Source organism: Cricetulus griseus, chromosome 2 (assembly GCF_003668045.3).
Source record: "Cricetulus griseus strain 17A/GY chromosome 2, alternate assembly CriGri-PICRH-1.0, whole genome shotgun sequence".
NCBI classification, from domain to species: Eukaryota; Metazoa; Chordata; class Mammalia; order Rodentia; family Cricetidae; genus Cricetulus; species Cricetulus griseus.
This window is the reverse complement of record NC_048595.1, coordinates 390,967,830-390,988,265: the sequence shown is the minus strand read 5'-3', so window position 1 is coordinate 390,988,265 and position 20,436 is coordinate 390,967,830. Positions and strand designations below refer to the sequence as shown.

At 40.0% G+C, this 20,436-nt stretch overlaps 1 protein-coding gene across 1 annotated transcript; it reads left to right on the top strand.

Moving 5' to 3' along the window:
• Positions 1 to 10,613: 10,613 nt before the first annotated feature.
• On the top strand, positions 10,614 to 11,149 carry LOC113833533 (39S ribosomal protein L30, mitochondrial-like). Its single transcript, XM_035439206.1, has one exon. It carries the CDS (start codon positions 10,652 to 10,654, stop codon positions 11,132 to 11,134), a length of 483 nt encoding a protein of 160 aa, XP_035295097.1. The 5' UTR covers positions 10,614 to 10,651; the 3' UTR covers positions 11,135 to 11,149.
• Positions 11,150 to 20,436: the final 9,287 nt, after the last annotated feature.

Genomic DNA, 20,436 nt, shown 5'->3' with positions numbered 1-20,436 from the left:
TCTGAACTAAAGTGGGTTACACAGGGGTGCAGGCACATCTGTGAGTTTCTGACCGTTCTTTTAGTCTGCAGTGAGGCCAACTTCAGCTAGGCACTTTCCATAGGAAAAGAAAATTCTTTATGACAATGATTTTTACTTGATGTTAAAATGTAATAAAGGAGCTACAAGTTGTTTTAATTTAATAACTCGTATCCTTGAAAACATGAAAATTGACTTAAAAATCCAAACTGTGCCTTTCCACAAAGATTCTCCATTAACTGAGTTTTCCTACCTAAAACCCTTCCTGGACCAGTGATATTACCTATGGAATGATTATTTTAAAGATTAGAGAATATAGCAAACTGCATAAAGAATAACTTGGAGAGCTGAATATACGGTTCAGTGGGGGAGAAAAGCTTGCCATTCTGTATGTATTGAGGACTTGAGTTCCAATCTCTCAAACCTACATAAGAGCCAGATGTTGTAGCATGTGTCATCCCAGTGCTGCTATGGGGAGATGAGATAAAAACCAGAGAATCCACAGTTGCTCTGTGCTAGCTAGCCTGGCATTTGCAACAGAAAACTACAAAGAGACCTTGACTCAAACAAAGGGTAGGGGTGGTAACAACACTGGAGGTTGTCCTTGGACCTCCACACATACCCGTATTTACACACATAAATGCTCACACACATACATGCTGTATATACACACACAAAGATAAATTAAACATTTATAATTTTTATTAGATAATGTTTGTAAGCTGTAGGAAGATTTTTAAAATTTTAAATTGTGGAGTAAGATGTTCTCTAATTATGTGGTGGACCAGACTGAATCAGTAGGCTCTAATTTGTGACATGAGCCAATAACGGTCCATCAGAAAGACTATAATCTATAGGCAAATAGCTGAAATGATTTGTTTGGGCGAACCCAGCACATATTTTTCCATTTTGTAAGTTTGCTTAACTTGATTGTAAATACTGCTTGCAGGGCATTTACTAGAATCATGTATATATTAAGTTTATAAGTAGGTATTCACGTAGGCCATCTGCTGCTTAGTTTGAGGCATTTAGACTTTAAGATGTACAATTCACATTGCTTTTCTAATCCAAAACAAGCAATTGACAAATGCAAGGACTGGCAGGCAACTGTTCAAATACTATCTGATACTTAGAAAAGTCCTAATCTTCGCTCCTCTGTGTCAGTCCCCTGGGCCCACGTTCTGCGCTGCCCCTTTAATTGTTGACTTGAGCATTTATATGCAGTTTAAGTCAGTTCAAAGTGACTATCCGGGAAGGGCTTCGGGCTGTTAGGTGGGGATTACAATTAAGTTCTTGTTTCCCTTACAGAAAGGGCCAATTGTGAAGTGCATCTAGGAAGAGCCTGGGTTGTGTAGGAGGTTGATGCCACGGTCTGGTCTTAGCAGGATAGCCTTTGAAAGGCTAGAAAGAGTGTAGTATACATCTTGGTAACCTTTCCACTGTTTTTCTTTTTTGAAAACAAAAAGGTATTTCATAATTCCTCAAAAGATGAGTATGAGAGAGGGTGAAATTCTCATCTTTTCTTCAGACATACTTATTTTAAAGATTACAATACAATTCATGAGGCATTTAAACTCACAGAAAATGCTTCCAACTATGGAAATGGAGTTGGCAGCAATTTTATTTAAGTCAGATAGAGGCTAATTTGTCAAGTCAGAATTTCCAGTTTTATTTTTAAATTTTTTTGAAAGTTCTGGTAGCTGGCACACTAACAATAAAATGGCACACCATCTAAACTACAAAATGTAACACTCTAGCACACAAAATACTAAGTAAAAATACTATATACACAAAAATTGAACAGGGAATTGATTTAAAAATATAATCAATGAATCCTAAAGTATGTCTCTTTAGGTTTTTTTTCCTGCAAGGCTGTTAGCTGTTTGAGACTGCACTCATCTGTAGTCTGGACCCTCCTTGGACTCATTCAGGGAAGATGTGAAATAGAGCAAGAAGGAATCAGAGGCAGAAGCACGATGGAAGAAAGCCAGAACAGGTCATAGTCAAGGCTACAAACGTTCAAGACACAGAGTATGTCAGGGATGCTAAAGGACAGAAAGGTCCAGGACCACAAAGCCTAAAAAAAATGCATCTGGTGGTTTGGAATTCACTGGTGACCCTCCTGCAAGCACTTTGAGTGGAATGGTGTGGTTGGAAACAGATTGCCAAGGCTGGAAGAGAAAATGCAAATTGGAAAATTAGAGACAAAAGAGCAGGTTAATTTTTTAAGTTCTGATGGCTTAGGAAGGGGGGTGGGATGGCAGAGGAAATTACAGGGAGAAGGGAGAGTACTGAGGAAGAAAGGCAATTGAGAATGTTTACACAGAGCAGCTAAGACATGGTGTGTGTGTGTGTGTGTGTGTGTGTGTGTGTGTGTGTGTGTGTGTGTGTGTGTGTGTGTGTGTGTGTAGGCTAGTAAGAAGGTGAGAGAGTAGTGATAAATAAAAGCTGGGGACACACATGGAGTCTTCATGACTCAGAGTCCAGTCATGCTCAGAAGTGCCTCTTTGAATTCTGTTTAAGAAGAATTTCTAAATGCTACGGAATTATGTTTCTCAAATTGACTCATGGGCCCAGAAGATGGTTCAGCATGTAAAAGCACTTCCAGTGAAGTACTTTTAGAACTGAGTTCCATCCTCAGGACCCACAGTGGAAGCAGACTCTTCCAAGTTGTCCTCTGATGTTCACATGAGCATGGTGGCACAGCGTCCAAGTAGGTGCTGTCATTACTGCCCACACTTTGTACACCCAAGAATTTATTTAGGCGCTAAAAGCTGGGAGTCAAATGCTTCAACCGATGTTCCCATGTTCTTGCATTTTCTACCTGTATAAGCGATGATGAGTTTCCCACATTGGTCTGGCTCAAAGTCAGCTGTTAGATTTCAGACTTTAGAGTAATATTTGTCTTTTTTGTTTGTTTTGTCAGTAGTAGCACGCTGGCCTATCTCTCTTAGTACATAGCATGACATACGACAACAGAAACTGAATATTTTTTTAAAATTTATTTATTAGTTCTAGTTAGGGAACAAGATTGTTTCAAGTCCCTTCTCCCTCTCCCTCCCCTCACCCCCAACCCTCCTCCTCCAACCCCATCCACCCACCACTCCCCCGGCAGGGTAGGGCCCTCAACGGGGGGCTCTCCAAGTCCACCAAATCTTCCTGTGCGGGTCCTGGGCCCTTCCCCTTGTGTCCAGGGCCAGAGTGTAACCCTTCACGTGGGATGGGCTCTCAAAGTCCCTTCTTGCACCAGGAAAAATTCTAATCCACCACCAGAGGCTCCCTGAAGTGCAGTGGCCTCCTTTTTGACATCCATGTTCAGGGGTCTAGATCAGTCTTATACTGGCCTCCCCGACAGCATCTGGGGTCCATGTGCTCTCCCTTGTTCAGGCTAACTGTTCCTGTGGGTTGCTCCAACCTGGTACAAACCCCTTTGCTCTTCATTCCTCCCTCTCTTCAACTAAATTCCCGATTTCAGCTCAGTGTATATCTGTGGATGTCTATCTCTGCTTCCATCAGCCACTGGATGAGGGCTCTCACTCAGGATGGTTTCTTCTAGTTCCATCCATTTGCCTGAGAATTTCAAGATTCCATTGCTTTTTTTCTGCTGAGTAGTACTCCATTGTATAAATGTACTACATTTTCTCAATCCATTCTTCAGTTGAGGGGCATCTAGGTTGCTTCCAGTTTAGGCTACTACAAACAATGCTGCTATAAACATGGTTGAACATATGTCCTTGTTGTATGAACATGCACTATTTGGGTATATACCCAAGAGAGGAATGGCTGGATCTTGAGATAGACTGATTCCCATTTTTCTGAGCAACCGCCATACTGATTTCCAAAGTGGTCTTACAAGTTCGCACTCCCACCAGCAATGGAGGAGTGTTCATTTTTCTCCACATCCTCTCCAACATAGATTGTCATTGGTATTTTTTATTTTAGCCATTCTGACAGGCGTGAGATGGTATCTCAGAGTTGTTTTGAGTTGCATTTCTCTGATGGCCAATGATTTTGAGCACTTTCTTAAGTGTCTTTCAGCCATTTCAGATTCCTCTGTTGAGAATTCTCTATTTAGTTCTGCACCCCACTTTTTAATTTCATTGTTTGGTGTTTTGGTGGCTAGCTTCTTGAGCTCCTTATATATTTTGGAAATCAGTCCTCTGTCAGATGTGGGATTGGTGAAGATCTTTTCCCATTCTGAGGGTGGTCGTTTTGTCCTACTGACTGTTTCCTTTGCCTTGCAGAAGCTTCTCAGTTTCAGGAGGTCCCATTGATTAATTGCAGACCTCAATGTCTGTGCTACTGGTGTAATGTTCAGGAAGTGGTCTCCTGTGCCACTTTGTTCAAGGGTAATTCCCACTTTCTCTTCTAGAAGATTCAGTGTGGCTGGATTTATGGTGAGATCTTTGATCCATTTGCACATAAGTTTTGTGCATGGTGACAGGTATGGATCTATCTACAATTCTCTGCATGTCCGAATCCAATTGTACCAGCACCATTTGTTGAAGATGCTATCTTTTTTTCCATTGTATAGATTTAGCACCTTTGTCAAAAATAAGGTATTTGTAGGTGCGTGGGTTAATATCAGGGTTTTCAATTCGATTCTATTGGTCTATCTGTCTATTTTTGTGCCAATACCAAGCTGTTTTCAGAACTATGGCTCTATAGTAGAGCTTGAAGTCAGGGATGGTGATGCCTCCAGAAGATTCTTTATTGTAAAGAGTTGTTTTGGCTATCCTGGGTTTTTTATTTTTCCATATAAAGTTAAGTATTGTTCTTTCAATGTCTGTGAAAAACTGTGTTGGTATTTTGATGGGGATTGCATTGAATCTGTAGATTGCTTTTGGCAGGATTGCCATTTTACTATGTTAATTCTACCTATCCAAGAGCATGGGAGATCTTTCCATTTTCTGGTATCTTCTTTAATTTCTTTCTTTAAAGTCTCAAAGTTCTTATTGTACAGATCTTTCACTTTTTTGGTTAGTGTTACCCCAAGATATTTTATGTTGCTTGTGGATATTGTGAAAGGTGATGTTTCCCTGATTTCTTTCTCATTGGATTTATCATCTGTATATAGTAGGGCTACTGATTTTTTTGAGTTAATTTTGTATCCTGCTACCTTGCTGAAGGTGTTTATCAGCCGTAGGAGTTCCCTGATAGAGTTTTTTGGGTCACTAATGTAGACTATCATGTCATCTGCAAATAGTGAAAGTTTGACTTCTTCCTTTCCAATTTGTATCCCTTTGATCCCCTTTTCTTGTCTTATTGCTCTAGCCAGAACTTCAAGTACAATATTGAAGAGATATGGAGAGAGTGGACTGCCTTGTCTTGTTCCTGATTTTAGAGGAAACGCTTTGAGTTTCTCTCCATTTAGTTTGATGTTGGCTATTGGTTTGGTGTATATTGCGTTTATCATGTTTAGATATGTTCGTTTTATTCCTGTTCTCTCCAAGATCTTTATCATGAAGGGGTGTTGGATTTTGTCAAAGGCTTTTTCAGCGTCTAGTGAGATGATCATGTGGTTTTTCTTTTTCAGTTTGTTTATATGGTGGATTACATTGATAGATTTTCGTATGTTGAACCCTCCTTGCATCCCTGGGATGAAACCTACTTGATCATGATGGATGACTTTTCTGATATGTTCTTGGATTCGGTTCGCCAATATTTTATTGAGTATTTTAACATCGATGTTCATGAGGGATATCGGTCTGTAGTTCTCTTTCTTAGTCCTATCTTTGTGTGGCTTGGGTATCAACGTGATTGTAGCCTTGTAGAAAGAGTTTGGCAATATCCCATCTGCTTCTATTGTGCGGAACAGTTTGAGGAGTACTGGAATTAGCTCTTGTTTGAATTTCTGGTAGAAATCTGCAGTGAAACCATCTGGCCCTGGGCTTTTTGGTTGGGAGGCTTCTGATGACTGCTTCTATTTCATTAGGGGTTATAGGTCGATTTAAATTGTTTATCTGATCTTGGTTTAATTTTGGTAAGTGATATTTATCCAGAAAGCTGTCCATTTCCTTTAGATTTTCCAATTTTGTGGAATACAGGTTGTCAAAGTATGACCTAAAGATTCTCTGGATTTCTCAGTGTCCGTTGTTATATCTCCCTTTTCATTTCTGATTTTGTTAATTAGCATGCTCTCTCTCTGCCTTTTGGTTAGTTTGGCTAGAGGTTTGTCTATCTTATTGATCTTCTCAAAGAACCAACTCTTTGTTTCATTGATTCTTTGTACTGTTTTCCTAGTTTCTACTTTGTTGATTTCGGCTCTCAGGTTGATTATTTCCTGGCATCTACTCCTCCTTGGTGTGTTTGCTTCTTTTTGCTCTAAAGCTTTCAGTGTTCTGTCAATTCTCTAATGTGACTTTCCTCCAGTTTCTTCATGTGAGCACTTAGTGCTATGAACTTCCCTCTTAGCACTGCTTTCAGGGTGTCCCATAAGTTCGGGTATGTCATGTCTACATTCTCATTAAATTCTAGGAAGTCTTTAATTTCTTTTTTTATTTCTTCCTCAACCCAGGAATGGTACAATTGGGTGTTACTCATTTTCCACGCGAATGTAAGTTTTCTGCAATTCGTATTGCTGTTGAATTCTAGCTTTAATGCATGGTGGTCTGATAAGATACAGGGGGTTATTTCAATTCTTTTGTAACTGTGGAGGTTTGCTTTGCTGCCAACTATGTGGTCAATTTTTGAGAAGGTTCCATGTGGCGCTGAGAAGAAGGTATATTCTTTTGTGTTTGGATGGAATGTTCTATAGATATCTGTTAAACCCAGTTGTGTCATAACTTCTGTCAGATCCTTTGTTTCTTTGTTAAGTTTCTGTCTAGTGGTTCTGTCCAGTGGTGTAAGGGGGGTGTTGAAGTCTCCTACTATAAGTGTGTGTGGTTTTATGTGTGGTTTGAGCTTTAGTAATGTTTCTTTTACAAATGTGGGTGCTTTCGTATTAGGGGCATAGATGTTCAGGATTGAGACTTCATCTTGATGGACTTTTCCTGTGATGAGTATGAAATGCCCTTCTTCATCTCTTTTGATTGCTTTCAGTTTAAAGTCTAATTTGTTAGATATTAGGATTGCTACCCCAGCTTGTTTCTTGAGCCCATTTGATTGGAAAATTTTTTCCCATCCTTTTACTCTAAGGTATCACCTGTCTTTGAAGTTGAGGTGTGTTTCTTGTAAACAGCAGAAGGATGGATTCTGTCTTCGGATCATTCTGTTAGCCTCTATCTTTTTATGGGTAAGTTAAGACCATTGACATTTAGGGATATTAATGTCCATTGTTCATTGGTTCTTCTTTGTTTTGGATTTATTGTTGGTGGTGTCATTGTGTGTGGATTTTGCCCTCCTGTTTCTTTTTGTGTTTGGTAAAATTAGATTGTCTATTGCCAGTGTTTTTGTGAGTGTAGTTATGTTCGTTGGGTTGGAGTTTCCTTCCAGAGCCTTCTGTAGTGCTGGATTTGTGGATATGTATTGTTTAAATCTGTTTTTGTCGTGGAATATCTTGTTTTCTCCATCTATAGTGATTGAAAGTTTTGCTGGGTACAGTAGTCTGGGTTGACATCCATGCTCCCTTAGTGCTTGTAGGGTATCTATCCAAGACCTTCTGGCTTTCAGAGTTTCCATTGAGAAGTCGGGTGTGATTCTGATTGGTTTGCCTTTATATGTTACTTGGCCTTTTTCCCTTGCTGCTCTTAATATTTTCTCTTTATTCTGTAGATTTGGTGTTTTGATTATTATGTGTCGGGGGGACTTCTTTTTGTGGTCCAGTCTGTTTGGTGTCCTGTAAGTTTCTTAAACTTTCATAGGCATATCCTTCTGTAGGTTGGGGAAGTTTTATTCTATGATTTTGTTGAACATGTTTTCTGTACCTTTGAGCAGTGTTTTTTCACCTTCTTCTACACCTGTTATTCTTAGGTTTGGCCTTTTTACGGTGTCCCATATTTCCTGGATATTTTGTGTTAGGGATTTGTTGGACTTGAGGTTTTCTTTGGTTGATGAATGTATATCCTCTAGCGAGTCTTCAGTAGCTGAGATTCTCTCTTCCATCTCTTGAATTCTATTAGTTATACTCACATCTTTAGTTCCTGATCGTTTATCCAGCCTTTCCATTTCCAGCATGGTCTCATTCTGTGTTTTCTTTATTGTGTCTATTTCAGCTTTCATGCTTTGAACTGTTTCAAGAGCTTCCTTCACTTGTTTGGATGTTTTTTCTTGGCTTCCTTTAGATTCTTTAAGAGATTTATTTATTTCTTGAATTTTTTGGTTTGTCTTTTCCTCCATTTCGTTTAATTTTTTTTGTTTGCTTTTTCTTGTATTTCTTTAAGGGATTTTCTTGTTTCCTCTTTAAAGGTCTCTATCATCTTGCTAAGATAATTTTTGAGGTCCATCTCTTCTTCATGCTCTGTGTTGGGTTTTTCAGATCTTGCTGGAGTGGAGTCCCTAGATTCTGGTGGTGTCATATTGGTCTTTCTGTTGCTGAGTGAAATCTTATTCTGTCTTCTCCCCATATCTTCTTTTAGTGGGTGCAGGTGGGTCTCTCTATCTCCTCTTGTGACCCAGTGGTGTGTGGGGGCCAGGAATTCAATGTCCACAACTCTGGATGGTCTTGACTCTCCTGGTAGTCTCCTCACTAGTTCCTGGGTCGGTCGGCGGAATGGAAGCGTGGGGTGCTAGCAGATTCGGGGCGCAGGGGGCTCCTCCCTGCCTGGGCGTGTCTACCCCAAGCCTTCAGGCGCAGGCGGGGGTGGGGGGTGGGGGTGTCGGGGTGAATGATGTTTTGGGCGGGAGTTGGGAAAGGGCAGAGACTCACTCTCCTAGTTCCTGGGTCGGTCGGCGGAATGCCAGAAACTGAATATTTTAAAATGTATTTATTATTTTTATTTTATATGTATGAGAATTTTACCCATATGTATAAATGTGCACCACATGGTTGCAGTAACCATAGAGGCCAGAAATGGGATCAGACCCCATAGAAGTGGAGTTACAGATGGTTCTGAGTGGCCATGTGGATGCTAGGGTCCTCTGCATGCACAGAAAGTGTCCTTTACCACTGAGATCTCTCCAGCCCCATCAGAAGCAAACATTTCATCTATCTTTGTATCTTTAGCTTTCTTGGCAAACTGAATAGAACCACTCAATCATTGGCTCTTCGAATGGGATCCCATTTTCAGAGAAAAAATGATTCCAATTATAAAACACACAGGGCACCTGAGTTAGACCCTCAGTGTCTCAGATGACCAGATTTTCAGTAACATTTGGATTTAGAATAAGTCCACTGTGCTGTATATTCCTCCAGAAGTGTTACTATCACATCCCACCTACCAGTTGGACAGCCTGTATGGCCAAGTGCTTTGTCCTGCTACATAAGCCACCACTAGTTCGAGTTATGCCTGTGGTCTCAGTTTATTTTAGCATAGGGTCTAACCTAAAAAGACTAAAGGAAGGACATCTAGGAGAGACTAAAAATAAGCTTCCAGGTCACCTCCCTTGTGGAGACATGGAAAATAGTTCTTAATTCTCACAGCAAAGTGTGACTTGTGTCCAATCCAAAAAGGCTTATTTGGATTTTGGTGTTTATCTGTAAGCATGGAGCACCTCCCATCACCTTCCACTGAGACTCCAGTTTTCCCCAGTCAAATGGAAAAAAATATGGCTTAAGTTCTAGTTGAACTATACTGCAAATTTATGATAACCTGGGTTGATCTAGAAAAATCTATTGCAACTCGAGCATGGAGTAGAAGCATACCAATCAGGAAGGGCATTCTCTGGACTTACAGGTCATCTCTCAGGGTCTGTTAAGAGTCTGTCTCCAAACCTTTGGATTTCTCAGCATTTGGATAGCCCAGTTCTGAGCCAACCCTTTATTACACATATATGTATTTATTTATTGCTGTTTTTAACTTCGTCCCTGCAGAACTCATGCTGAAACTTGATCTGCACTGTGACCACATTAAGAGGTGTGGCCTTTGGAGGAAGTGACGACATTGTGAGTGTCAGCTTCCACAGAAGGGATTTTTTGTAAAGGGTGGATGTCGGAAGGGCACTCCCCGCCCACTTGTGAGATTGATTGCCTTTCCCCTTCTTTCAGGTGAGGATGCATGTCACCCTAGAAGCAGAAAGCAGACCCATGAGACATTGATGCTCTGGTGTCTCTGACCCTGGAGCTCACAGTCTCTAGAGCAATGTGCAAATACATTTTGATGATTTTATGAAACAATCTATGGTCATTTCGTTATAGCAGCCTGACAGGAGCTCACATGCCCTATGGTGTGTGAGGAAGAATGGAGGGAAATTATTGAATTACCGGTTTTAATTTTGTGTATAAAGTATCTCATTAACAGCTGTATTTCAAATACTGCCATTATTTCATCACTAAAGATAATTTTTATCCACAAAATATGTAGAAAGACTCAGTGGTAGCCTAAGGATGTTCTCAAGAGGAGACATTAGCATATATGCAATGCAAATATACACCCTGAGCAAAAATACTATCATATTAATACATTGAAAATGTACAAGCTTATGTTATGGCCCCTTTACAAGTTAGTTTTGCTTTAACAATTATTAGTTTGAAAATCTGTGTTTGGGAGACTGGACAGGGTGGTCCCAGCCTCTAAAGAGAAGAATTACTACACTCATGGCTGGCATTTTGCGTTCAGTGTTTCAGAGGCCTCCAGGCAGACTGCAGACTGTGAATAAAGGTGTGGAGTCTCTCATTGGTACAGATTGGATTCGTCACAAATTTACCAGATCAAGAATTCCAGATAAAGTGTTTCAGCCTACTCCTGAAGATCATGAAAAATATGGTGGGGACCCCCAGCATCCTCATAAACTGCACATTGTCACAAGAATAAAAAGGACAAAAAGGCGTCCATACTGGGAAAAAGATACAATCAAGATGCTTGGACTACAGAAGGCACATAGCCCTCAAATTCACAAGAACATCTCTTCAGTGAACGTAAAGTTGAAAGTGGTTAAACACTTGATACAAATCCAGCCCCTGAAGCTGCCACAAGGACTTCCCGCAGAAGAGACCATGTCTAGCACGTGCCTCAAGAGCAATGGGGAATTGGTGGCACAGTGGCATCTAAAGCCTGTGGAGCAGGAAGCCAAGTCCTGATGCCACACAGCTGCAGATTACAAGTTGCAGTTACTGAGGAACTCATTAAATAATATTTCAGTCCAAAAAAAATCTGTGTTGTGTATATATCATATAATAAACTCACCTATTGAAAATTTTCCTGTATTACTTTTTTATGGTTTGATATAGAAAATATGATTTCACTTAGAAGTATTGTATTCTGGGGGAACTAAGAGTTCAAGAAACTCCATCATGGTGGCTTTGGCTGCAGTTTGACTGATTACCCATGAAGGCTCTAGGAGTGGAGCTCAGGGGTCCTTAAACTGATCATGATATGACACAAATAGGTTTGGGGAAGGCCTGAGTGTCAACCACATTTAAAGAGACTTATCATGAGAAGAAAGTTCACTAGACTCTGAGGGAGTGTTTCGGAGCCCTTGGGCAGGAAGAACTTATGGTCCTAATGTATATTGCTTGTGTCTGAAATAGAAATAGGAAGACTATTGTGGACATCTTCTCTGGGATTCTGTGTTAAGGCACAGAAGTTAAATTAATAGGCATGGAAGACTATAAATGAATAAATCTGTTACACCAGTCTCGGGAGGTCTTAGAACAATGGACAGTTTGGGGAAGGTGCCAAATTTGATGTGGGTAGAATTTGGAAATTGTGTGGGAGAGGTTTTAGTGTAAACTGATGTTTCCTGTCCTCACTGCCTGCTCCCCTTCCTGGTAGCTGCTTCCAGATTAGCACACAGAGGCTTATATTAATTACAGCTTTACCTGTTCTCTAGCATGTCTGGCTTCCTGGGCAACTGGCTCCCGTCTCTCTGACTCCACCCTTCTTCCCCACAATATTTTCAGTTTGGCTTTCCTGCTGAGCCTTATTGTGTCTTGTATAGGATAAAAAGCTTTTTTTATTAACCGATGAGAGTGATACATAGTCACAGTGTATAGAAGGATTATTCCACAGCAGGGGAGGAAGTGAGAACTAAGTCATAGAGGAGGGTGTGAGCATAGGTTCTATAAGCCCCAGAGGTGGCAGTACCAGCTTTAGTGGAACTTGTTTTTACAGATGAGGAAAGCAGTCCTTGACTTTATAGGGTAGGGCTGAATGAGACAGGTCTAGGAAGCCAGGCTGCAGAGCAAGTGTGTGAACTGTGCAGAATGAGATGAACAGATCTCTGAGGAGAAGAGAGACTGACTTTCAGTTTCTGAGAAATTGCATATCGAGTGCTCTCTTTATTAGACACCGCACAGTGAGCATATCATGAGGAATCACCGCATCAGATCAGATCTGTGCTGTAATATGTGTGATAGCTTAGTGCTCTTGGAAAAGGAACCTGTCTGCTGACTTCAGTGGTATAAACACGCCCAGAGAAGACAGTTGCAAGCTATCCACATCAAATTCCCGAACATGGGCTTTGAGAAGAGAGGCTCGTAGCTCACTTCTCCAGGTTGGGTGAGCTGGCTCCGGATCACTCTGGATAATCCTGGCCTTCATGAATCTTAGAAGTGATACTATAGGAAGATCCTTGGAGTAACGTCCCTGAGGGCCAGCTGGCAAAGGAAGGAGGTACCAGGCTCAGTTTGTTTTCTCTCTGCCATGCTGGAGTGGCAGTGATGGGAATGGGAGAGAAGTGTACATCATTGTGAAGGAAAAATTAGTGGAGTCTGGACAAACATCTACAAATGGTGAGAGAAAAATCTACTGGGTTCCGAAGGTTGAATTCGGTAGTAGGTGGCTATGTTTTTAGAAACAGGCTGGTGCAGTATGAATTCTAATTGGTCTTAATAATAATAAAACTCCGAGTCAGATATTGGGGTAAATGCTAAAAGATTGGAGAGACAAGGGAGCAAGCCTCAGCCAACTCTTACGTTGCTAACTTCTCTGCCAGAAAAAAGGCCAAGCTCCTGTCTCCTCCTGCTTTATATTCTTCTCTCTGCCAGCCATATTACTTCCCATACAGACCACCTTGACTTCTATGGTTAACTAGTGACTAGCTCTGCCTTCTGATCTTCAGGCAAGCTTTATTTGTTAGAGCACAAACAAAATACCACCACAGGCTGGTATGTAGCTGTCCCAATTCTTAGCCGCTATCAACTGACACTTCATCAGCTGAGGTTTCTTTGCTTCTTGTTTTGGGTTAACCTGATCCCAGGCTCTGGGACTAATTTAGGTCTATGCTAAGAAAGTCCTCAAGAGCTATGTGAGATGCAGCTGTGTGATAGAATGTACTGGGTCCTGTGTTCAGGAGCTGGAGTTTTGGTTTTAAGTCCCAGCTCTCTCATTTACTATCAGGACACACAGAAGTTTCCTTTCAGCTCGCAGCTGTTAGTTTCCTCATCTGAAATAATTAGGATCATGTCATAGCACATGAATGATCATATTTTATATTCATATATAGTATCTCATTAATCCCTCAACATTGCATTCTGCAGATGGTGATTTGGGCATTGCCCATACTCTCTATTAGTCATGGTGAAATGTAGGTCAGGGGATCTTGAAGACTTGCCCAGGATTCATAGCTAATGTCTGAAATAGAAACCTAGATGCTTTAGCCATGAACATTAACTATAATTTTTATATTTTGAGTTCCACCTCCATGAACCAAGGATTTTATATGGGTCAAGTATTTTGCTTGTATAACTTGAGCTTTTCTCACAGTTGAATTGGAGTTACTATCGTTGTTTAACCAAATCAAGGCTTAGAATTTAGGTAAGTTGTCTATATTTAGAGGCACACTAAGAGCCGAAAGCCACATTTTTTTGTGGCACACTGTGTGTCTCTTTTAAGGGGTGGTATTTCAAATATTATAAATGGAAGCAAAAGAACTTAGGGGAAAAATGTGAATTCTATATCCTTATGTCTTGGCATGGTTTATCTTCAATAAATAATCAAGTTTTAATTAACATTTAGAGTTAAGCACTTAGAAATTTACAAGACTACAATTAGGTAGGGAGATTTCAGTCTGCTGTATTTAATAAATCCATAGTTTTACTACTCCAACATCAACATATAAGATCATATTTACTCTGGGAAGCTGGCAGAGTGGATGAAGGTGCCTGTCTTCTGGATGAGTCTGGTGACTCAAGTTTTGTCATCAGCACCCATAAGGAGATGGAAGGAGAGAACTGACTACACAAAAGTTATTCTTTATTATCCACATACACAATATGCCATGTGCCTCTCTCTCTCTACCTCCCTCCCTTCATCCCCTCTTTATCTCTCTATCTCTGTTTCTCTCTCTCCTACACATACAATTTTTTAAAAAGATGGTAAAAATTTAATTAATTTATTTTAACAAAAGAAAGAATGCATAATGAGAAGTGGAATTGAAGTTAATATTACATCATTAATGGCATACAATTTATGACTTTTTGCATTTAAAAATACATATAAAAACAGAATTTTTAATTATATGAAATTCTGTGGTTTCTTTTTATATGATTCTGGGAGTCATGGACTTGACCACTATCTAAAGAAATTTGAAAAGTTGACTCCCAAATGAAGAAATAAGTTTAAATGATGCATTTAGCAGATTGTTAATTTCAATTGATTCCAAAGAAAGGATTCCAGGAGCTGCAAGAGAAAAATGTTGTCTGAACAAAGCCCATTCAGACCCCCAACACATGAGAACAAACTCCAGCTCATTTAGAACACTAGGTTTGGTTGTCTAATTTTCAGTTTTTCCTGTAATTTCAACTAAGTAGGAATCCAAGAAATATATGCAATTTTAAGATTTTATAATTATAGGGCTGTGTGCAAAATTATAAGAGATTCAAAATAAGTGGGTAAGATGAACACATTTCTTTTGGGATATTGGGGGCAAAATAGTTCTATGGCTTAGGCCCAAATTTGTAACGGATGCTTTGAATGTTTGGCTATATGTTTTTATACAAATGCCTCTTTTCAAAAATTCATTTTGACACTGGGATAACTTTATTTGATCTGCTTGGCCAGATTTAGTGAAAATTCCAGTAGTCAAACAGGCATGTGTTAATACAACATGTTTCACTCCTTAGATACCCTAAGTACTATGCAGCAGGCTAAGGGATGATGCCAATATTTTATCTTCACAGGTTTCTGTGCAATTGTTCAGAAGGCAATTTATTGAAAAGAACTAAAAAGATTGCTGCTCAGTAAGTTGCATTCTGAGTGCTCATTAAGGCAGGGTACACTGAGGTGCTCAAACGGCAGCAAGACAGAGGTTGACTTTCATGTTCTGCATGTGGAACAAGAGGAAGACCTGCCATGATGGGAGAAAAGTTTTACAGGAAGAACATTCGAGAAAACCCTGCATGTGTGTCTTGAAGGCCTCCTATGTGAAGGCTTTTGCTGCCACTTAGCCGGCTACTGAGGACACTCACATAAACTGAGCAGCAGATGGCCCTGTGTGTGGAGTGAGGCCTCCACATAGTATTGTACCTCTTGTCAGCATGAATGTCTTCCCTCCTGACCTACTGTGATTTGCTCTTCTGATTTTCCTTACATATATATGAACATACATACATATTCTTCACACATTTCTTCTGATTTTTTGTTTAGTAAACAATCCTCTGATTTATATGGCATAATATGAGTGTATTATGTATTACTCTCACAATATCCTCTCTTAAAAAGTTGCTCAAATATTATAAAAACAGCAGATTACTGAGCTCAGACAGAATCCTGTCTTTTAACATCATCAGTTGTAGATAATGGCTCCATTATCTACAACTTCTGGATAAGTGAGGTTGCTTAAATCTAAGTTTGATAGTCTTCAGATTTTAAAGCCAAATTCTAAATTGTTATTTTAACTTAATTCTGTCATAGTTTGAATGTCATTGGCCCCCATTATCTCATAGGGGTGGTACTATTAAGAGGTGTGGCTTTGTTGGAGTGGGTATGGCCTTGTTGGAGGACGTGTGTCATTGTGGAGATAGGCTTTGAGGGTTCCTATGCTCAGAATACCACCCACTGAGTCAGCCGACTTCCTGTTGCCTATAAGACATAGCACTCTCAGCTCCAGCATCATGTCTGCCTGCACACCACCATGCTCCCCATCGTGATGACAATGGACTGAACCTCAGAAACCATAATCGAGCCACGCCAATTAAATGTTTTCTTTATGAGTTGCTGTGGTCATGGTATCTCTTCACACCAATAAAAACCCTAACTAAGACACATTCTAAAAGATTTCCTCAGCAATATTTTTCTTCAGAATTTACCCAAAACAGCCCATGAAGTTTGCAAGATTTTCTTTTTAAAAATGCATTAGTTCTTTGAGAGTTTTACAGTATGTTTTGGTCATATTCACTCTTCTCCCAACCCTTCCCAGATCCCTCCCCCCAACTTTATGTCTTTGTTCTTTTAAATCCTCGAGATCAATTTGTACTGCCAAATATTCTTGTATGTGTGGTCTTTCACTGAAGGACCATCAATTTACAAGGAGCTACACTCTTAGAGAAATCTTTTTCTTCTCCCCAGGCAGTTAACAATTGCTAATAGTTGCCATGGTTGGTGGAATTTCATTCCCATCTCCCTCTTCATGTTGGAATTTGGTCTGACTTGGGCTTGCCCAGGTTTTGAGTCCCTCCTCGAAGATAGCTCTGAATTCCCACTACCACCCATCTTTAATCTCACTTATTATGACTTGATTCCATTTGAGGCCCCCACTCACCGTACTCATTGTGAGGGAAGCTAATCAAGCCAGTGTCTTTCTGGTTAAACTTATATAATATTTGGAATGACTATTCCTTGCAAGAACACATTCGGCAAAACCTTTTCTCATAGCTCACATGTCTGCTATCATAGTTGAGTTGTTACTTAGTTAATAAAAAAGAAAAAGGGAGCAAGATTTTATATAGTTCATCATGAGACTCAACTGATTGATAGAGTGGTCTGAGAGGTACTTCTTACAGGATAAAATTTTATAACAATATCAAATTTGTAGTTTCCCTGTTTATCTTAAATTTTGCTATGGCCGAAAGCTGAGGAGAATATTCTCTAAGATTCCTATATTCCACAGTGAAGGAGCTTCCAGAATTCGGGATAACACTTGTTACATAGCTAGCTCATACCCAATACCATAATTGTTTTTTATTTCTCAAGTAAGCATAAAAGGGACTTTGGGACTGGCACTGTCCATAAAGAGAACCTGAAGGGGAAGGAGGCTGTTTTTATTCATTAGTTCAAGAATGTATGCTCTAGGAATGGAGAGATGGCTCATCATTTCCCAGCACTGGCTGCTCTCCTAAAGAATATGAGCTCAATTCCCAGCACCCATATGGCAGCTCACAACTATCTATAACTTAGAAGATCTGACACATCCTCTTCTGGCCTTTGTGGAGGACTAGGCATGTGTGTGGTGGGCATACATATACACAGGCAAACACTCATACACATAAAATAAAATAGTATTTTAATGAAAGCGTGTTCTAAGGCTGCCACTTAAGGACATTGAATGTTAATGAGAAAGGAAAACTAGAGTTTTGGTTCCTAGTTGGAAGTCAGCTAATCAGTAGTTTTCTTGAACTTACTTTGAGCTACCTAAGCAGAGAAAGGTAGAAATAGACGGAAATGTGAGGCTTACAGGCTCTCATGTGTGTATTAGTAAGCAAGCTGCTGCTGTCTTCTGTGGTTGGTGCTAAAGAGTGAGGCAGAGAACAAGATGGAGTTGATTTTCCACTTCAGGGAACCTTTTCAGGACTTACAAGGAGCCAGGATTTCACTAACCACCATCCTGAGGTCATGGACACTAAGCAGTGAACATGCTGTGTCTTCAAAGAGGGATGGCTGTAGGGAATCAGGAAGGATCTGGCTAAGCCAAGCACTTTTCACCTCCTTTGGTTCTGAAAGTTGCTAGATGGGTCAACTTCTAGCAAAGGACGTATTACCATGACCAGTGTTTGCTGACCAGTGTTGTCCAGTTTTCTTGATTCCTAATTTGTCAAGCTCAGATGTGTCGAAGGATAGAACTTTTTGGTACCAATGGGAGGCAGATTATTTGGCTTTGTACAGATCTTCTGCTTGCTAACTATGATCTTGGGAAGCTTTGGTTTAATGTGCCCCAGTCTCTCCATTTGTTAAGGACAATAAAATGTTATATCATTTTGTGAAGTGGAAATGGACATGATTCTTACAAACTAGTCTGGAACCTAGGTTTTCTTCCAATAGAGGATATTGTTTTGCTCTATTCACATAGTCACAGCCTGCCACTTAATGATTTCATATTATACTATGCCATGCATGTGTAGCACACACAGTTGAGACTCTGTCAATGCCCCCTTCCCAGCCTTTTTGAAGTAAATGAACCTCCTGTCTAAGCTCCCAACCATTGATTCAGATCCTGATTCTAACTCAGATCTATGATTCTCAAAGATACTTAAGCACTGTTTGGAGGAGCTTCTAAAAATACATATCTTCACTTTTTATCCACAGAAATTCAGTTTCAATATGTCTGCAGGATGTGGCCTACAGATTATGCTTTTGTGGATGCCAGCATAGAGAAGGGTTGTAGCATCCTGATGGTGGAGTGAATTCATCTTGCAGCATCCTCTTGAATAATGACAATGGTCTAAAATGACCAAATATTTATTGAGCATCTACTGTACAGTAGCTATTATTATAAGCATTGCAAGCATATACTTGTAAATAAAAAAATATTTCTACTGTGATAGAGAGAATAATAAGCAATCAACACATAGGACAGCTCTACTTTCTGAGATCTCTCTTCTTCCCCCTGTTGCCTAGCTCATCCATGAGCACGATGTATCCTTCCCCAACCTTCTCAACAAGTCAACTCACCTAGTTGTTCTCTTAGCATAGTGCTTTCTTCTTGGACCGGTTATGGTTGCTATTTGACAAGGTTTGTACCCATTTGTCTGTCTTTTCTCCACACTGGCTGGCTGCTTTTCATCACACACAGTTTGCTCATGTGCTGTTTGCTTATTTACCTTTGCATTCAAATCATCAAGCATTTAAGAGTTACAGACTGACAGGATGAACACAGGACAGGATTGGTTTTACCATAGCAAACGAAGGCAGAGGAGCTTAAGGAACCAGGTGATTTCCGGTCCTAGAAAGCCAGGAGAGCTGAAGAGTGAACAAAAGTAAGCTATGGGAAAGGATGGTGGGTGTGTCAAGAATGATTTGGTAAGTGGCTTGGTGGGTGGGATATGTGGTTGCTGCAGTCATGGAATAATTGAATTCATTGCAGTTAGAATATTACTTAGGTTGAATACAGAGTGCATAGTTTGATGTAAAAAGGGCTAATAGCAATTTTTAATATGCCACACTCTTCCAGGAAACTCTCAATGCAGCCAAAGCTTTTAAATGAATAGTGATCTGTACACATTCGTTACTTTCTTATTCAAAATGAAAATGTATTTAGGAGTTTGATCACTGGTCTTACATGTTAAAAAGGTAGTCCCCATTTCATGAGTGTCAGAATATAAGACTAATTATGGCTTTCTGAAATTTGCCTTTTTCGTGGATTCAAAAAGGTCACTTGCAAAATATTGACCATGCATCTCTCTCCTACCTTTTTCTAGTAGATCCCAGTAAAATAACACTTCATATCCAGAATTGTAAGTATAGAACACATAGTGAGAAAAACATTGGAGAATAATTTCTGCTAGTTTACAACCCAATAGAAGCTAAGGAAGGGATTCAATCTGTTTGTGACTTCCTCCTCTGTGGCTTCCTAATTGGTTATCTACCAATGCTTACCATTCATCACCTCTCATCCCTGAAGGAGAATAGGAAGGAGAATGGTCTGGACAGAGATGTGGTAGGAAGGAAACCATGTATGTATTTCACTGATAAACAGTCCTCTGCAATTCCTTCCAACTGAGCAGTTTGGAGTGGCCACTATGTGAAAGGACTCTGTGTGAACTAAGATTTTTTAGTACTTGCTATGCTTTCTGGGCTTGAAGACCCAGGTTTTCCTCCTGGGAGCTCACTGGTTAGTGGTAGCTATTTTATACTAGACCTTTTATACTAGACCTGAACATGTGACTTGCTTTTAGATGAATTACTCTCAATGATGCATTTTATATGGTCTTCACACTGTTTTAATAAGACCTTAAATTCATTTGGTTCATTTAAAATTTTTCCCATGAAAATTTGGAGCCTTGGGTTCTCTCAAAATGTCATAAAGTCTGTTTTTTTTTTTCTTCCGAGAAAAACACCTTTTTATGGCAAAAAAACCCTCATAGGAAGGACCCATGAAACAGGCCCTTTTAGATGAGGCAAACCTCATAGTGCTGTCACTCAGAGAATACACCTGCCCAACACGGGCAGGCTCATGCATTTGCTACAGCAGTCCTGCCCATCAGCAGCTGCCAATATCATTCTGCAG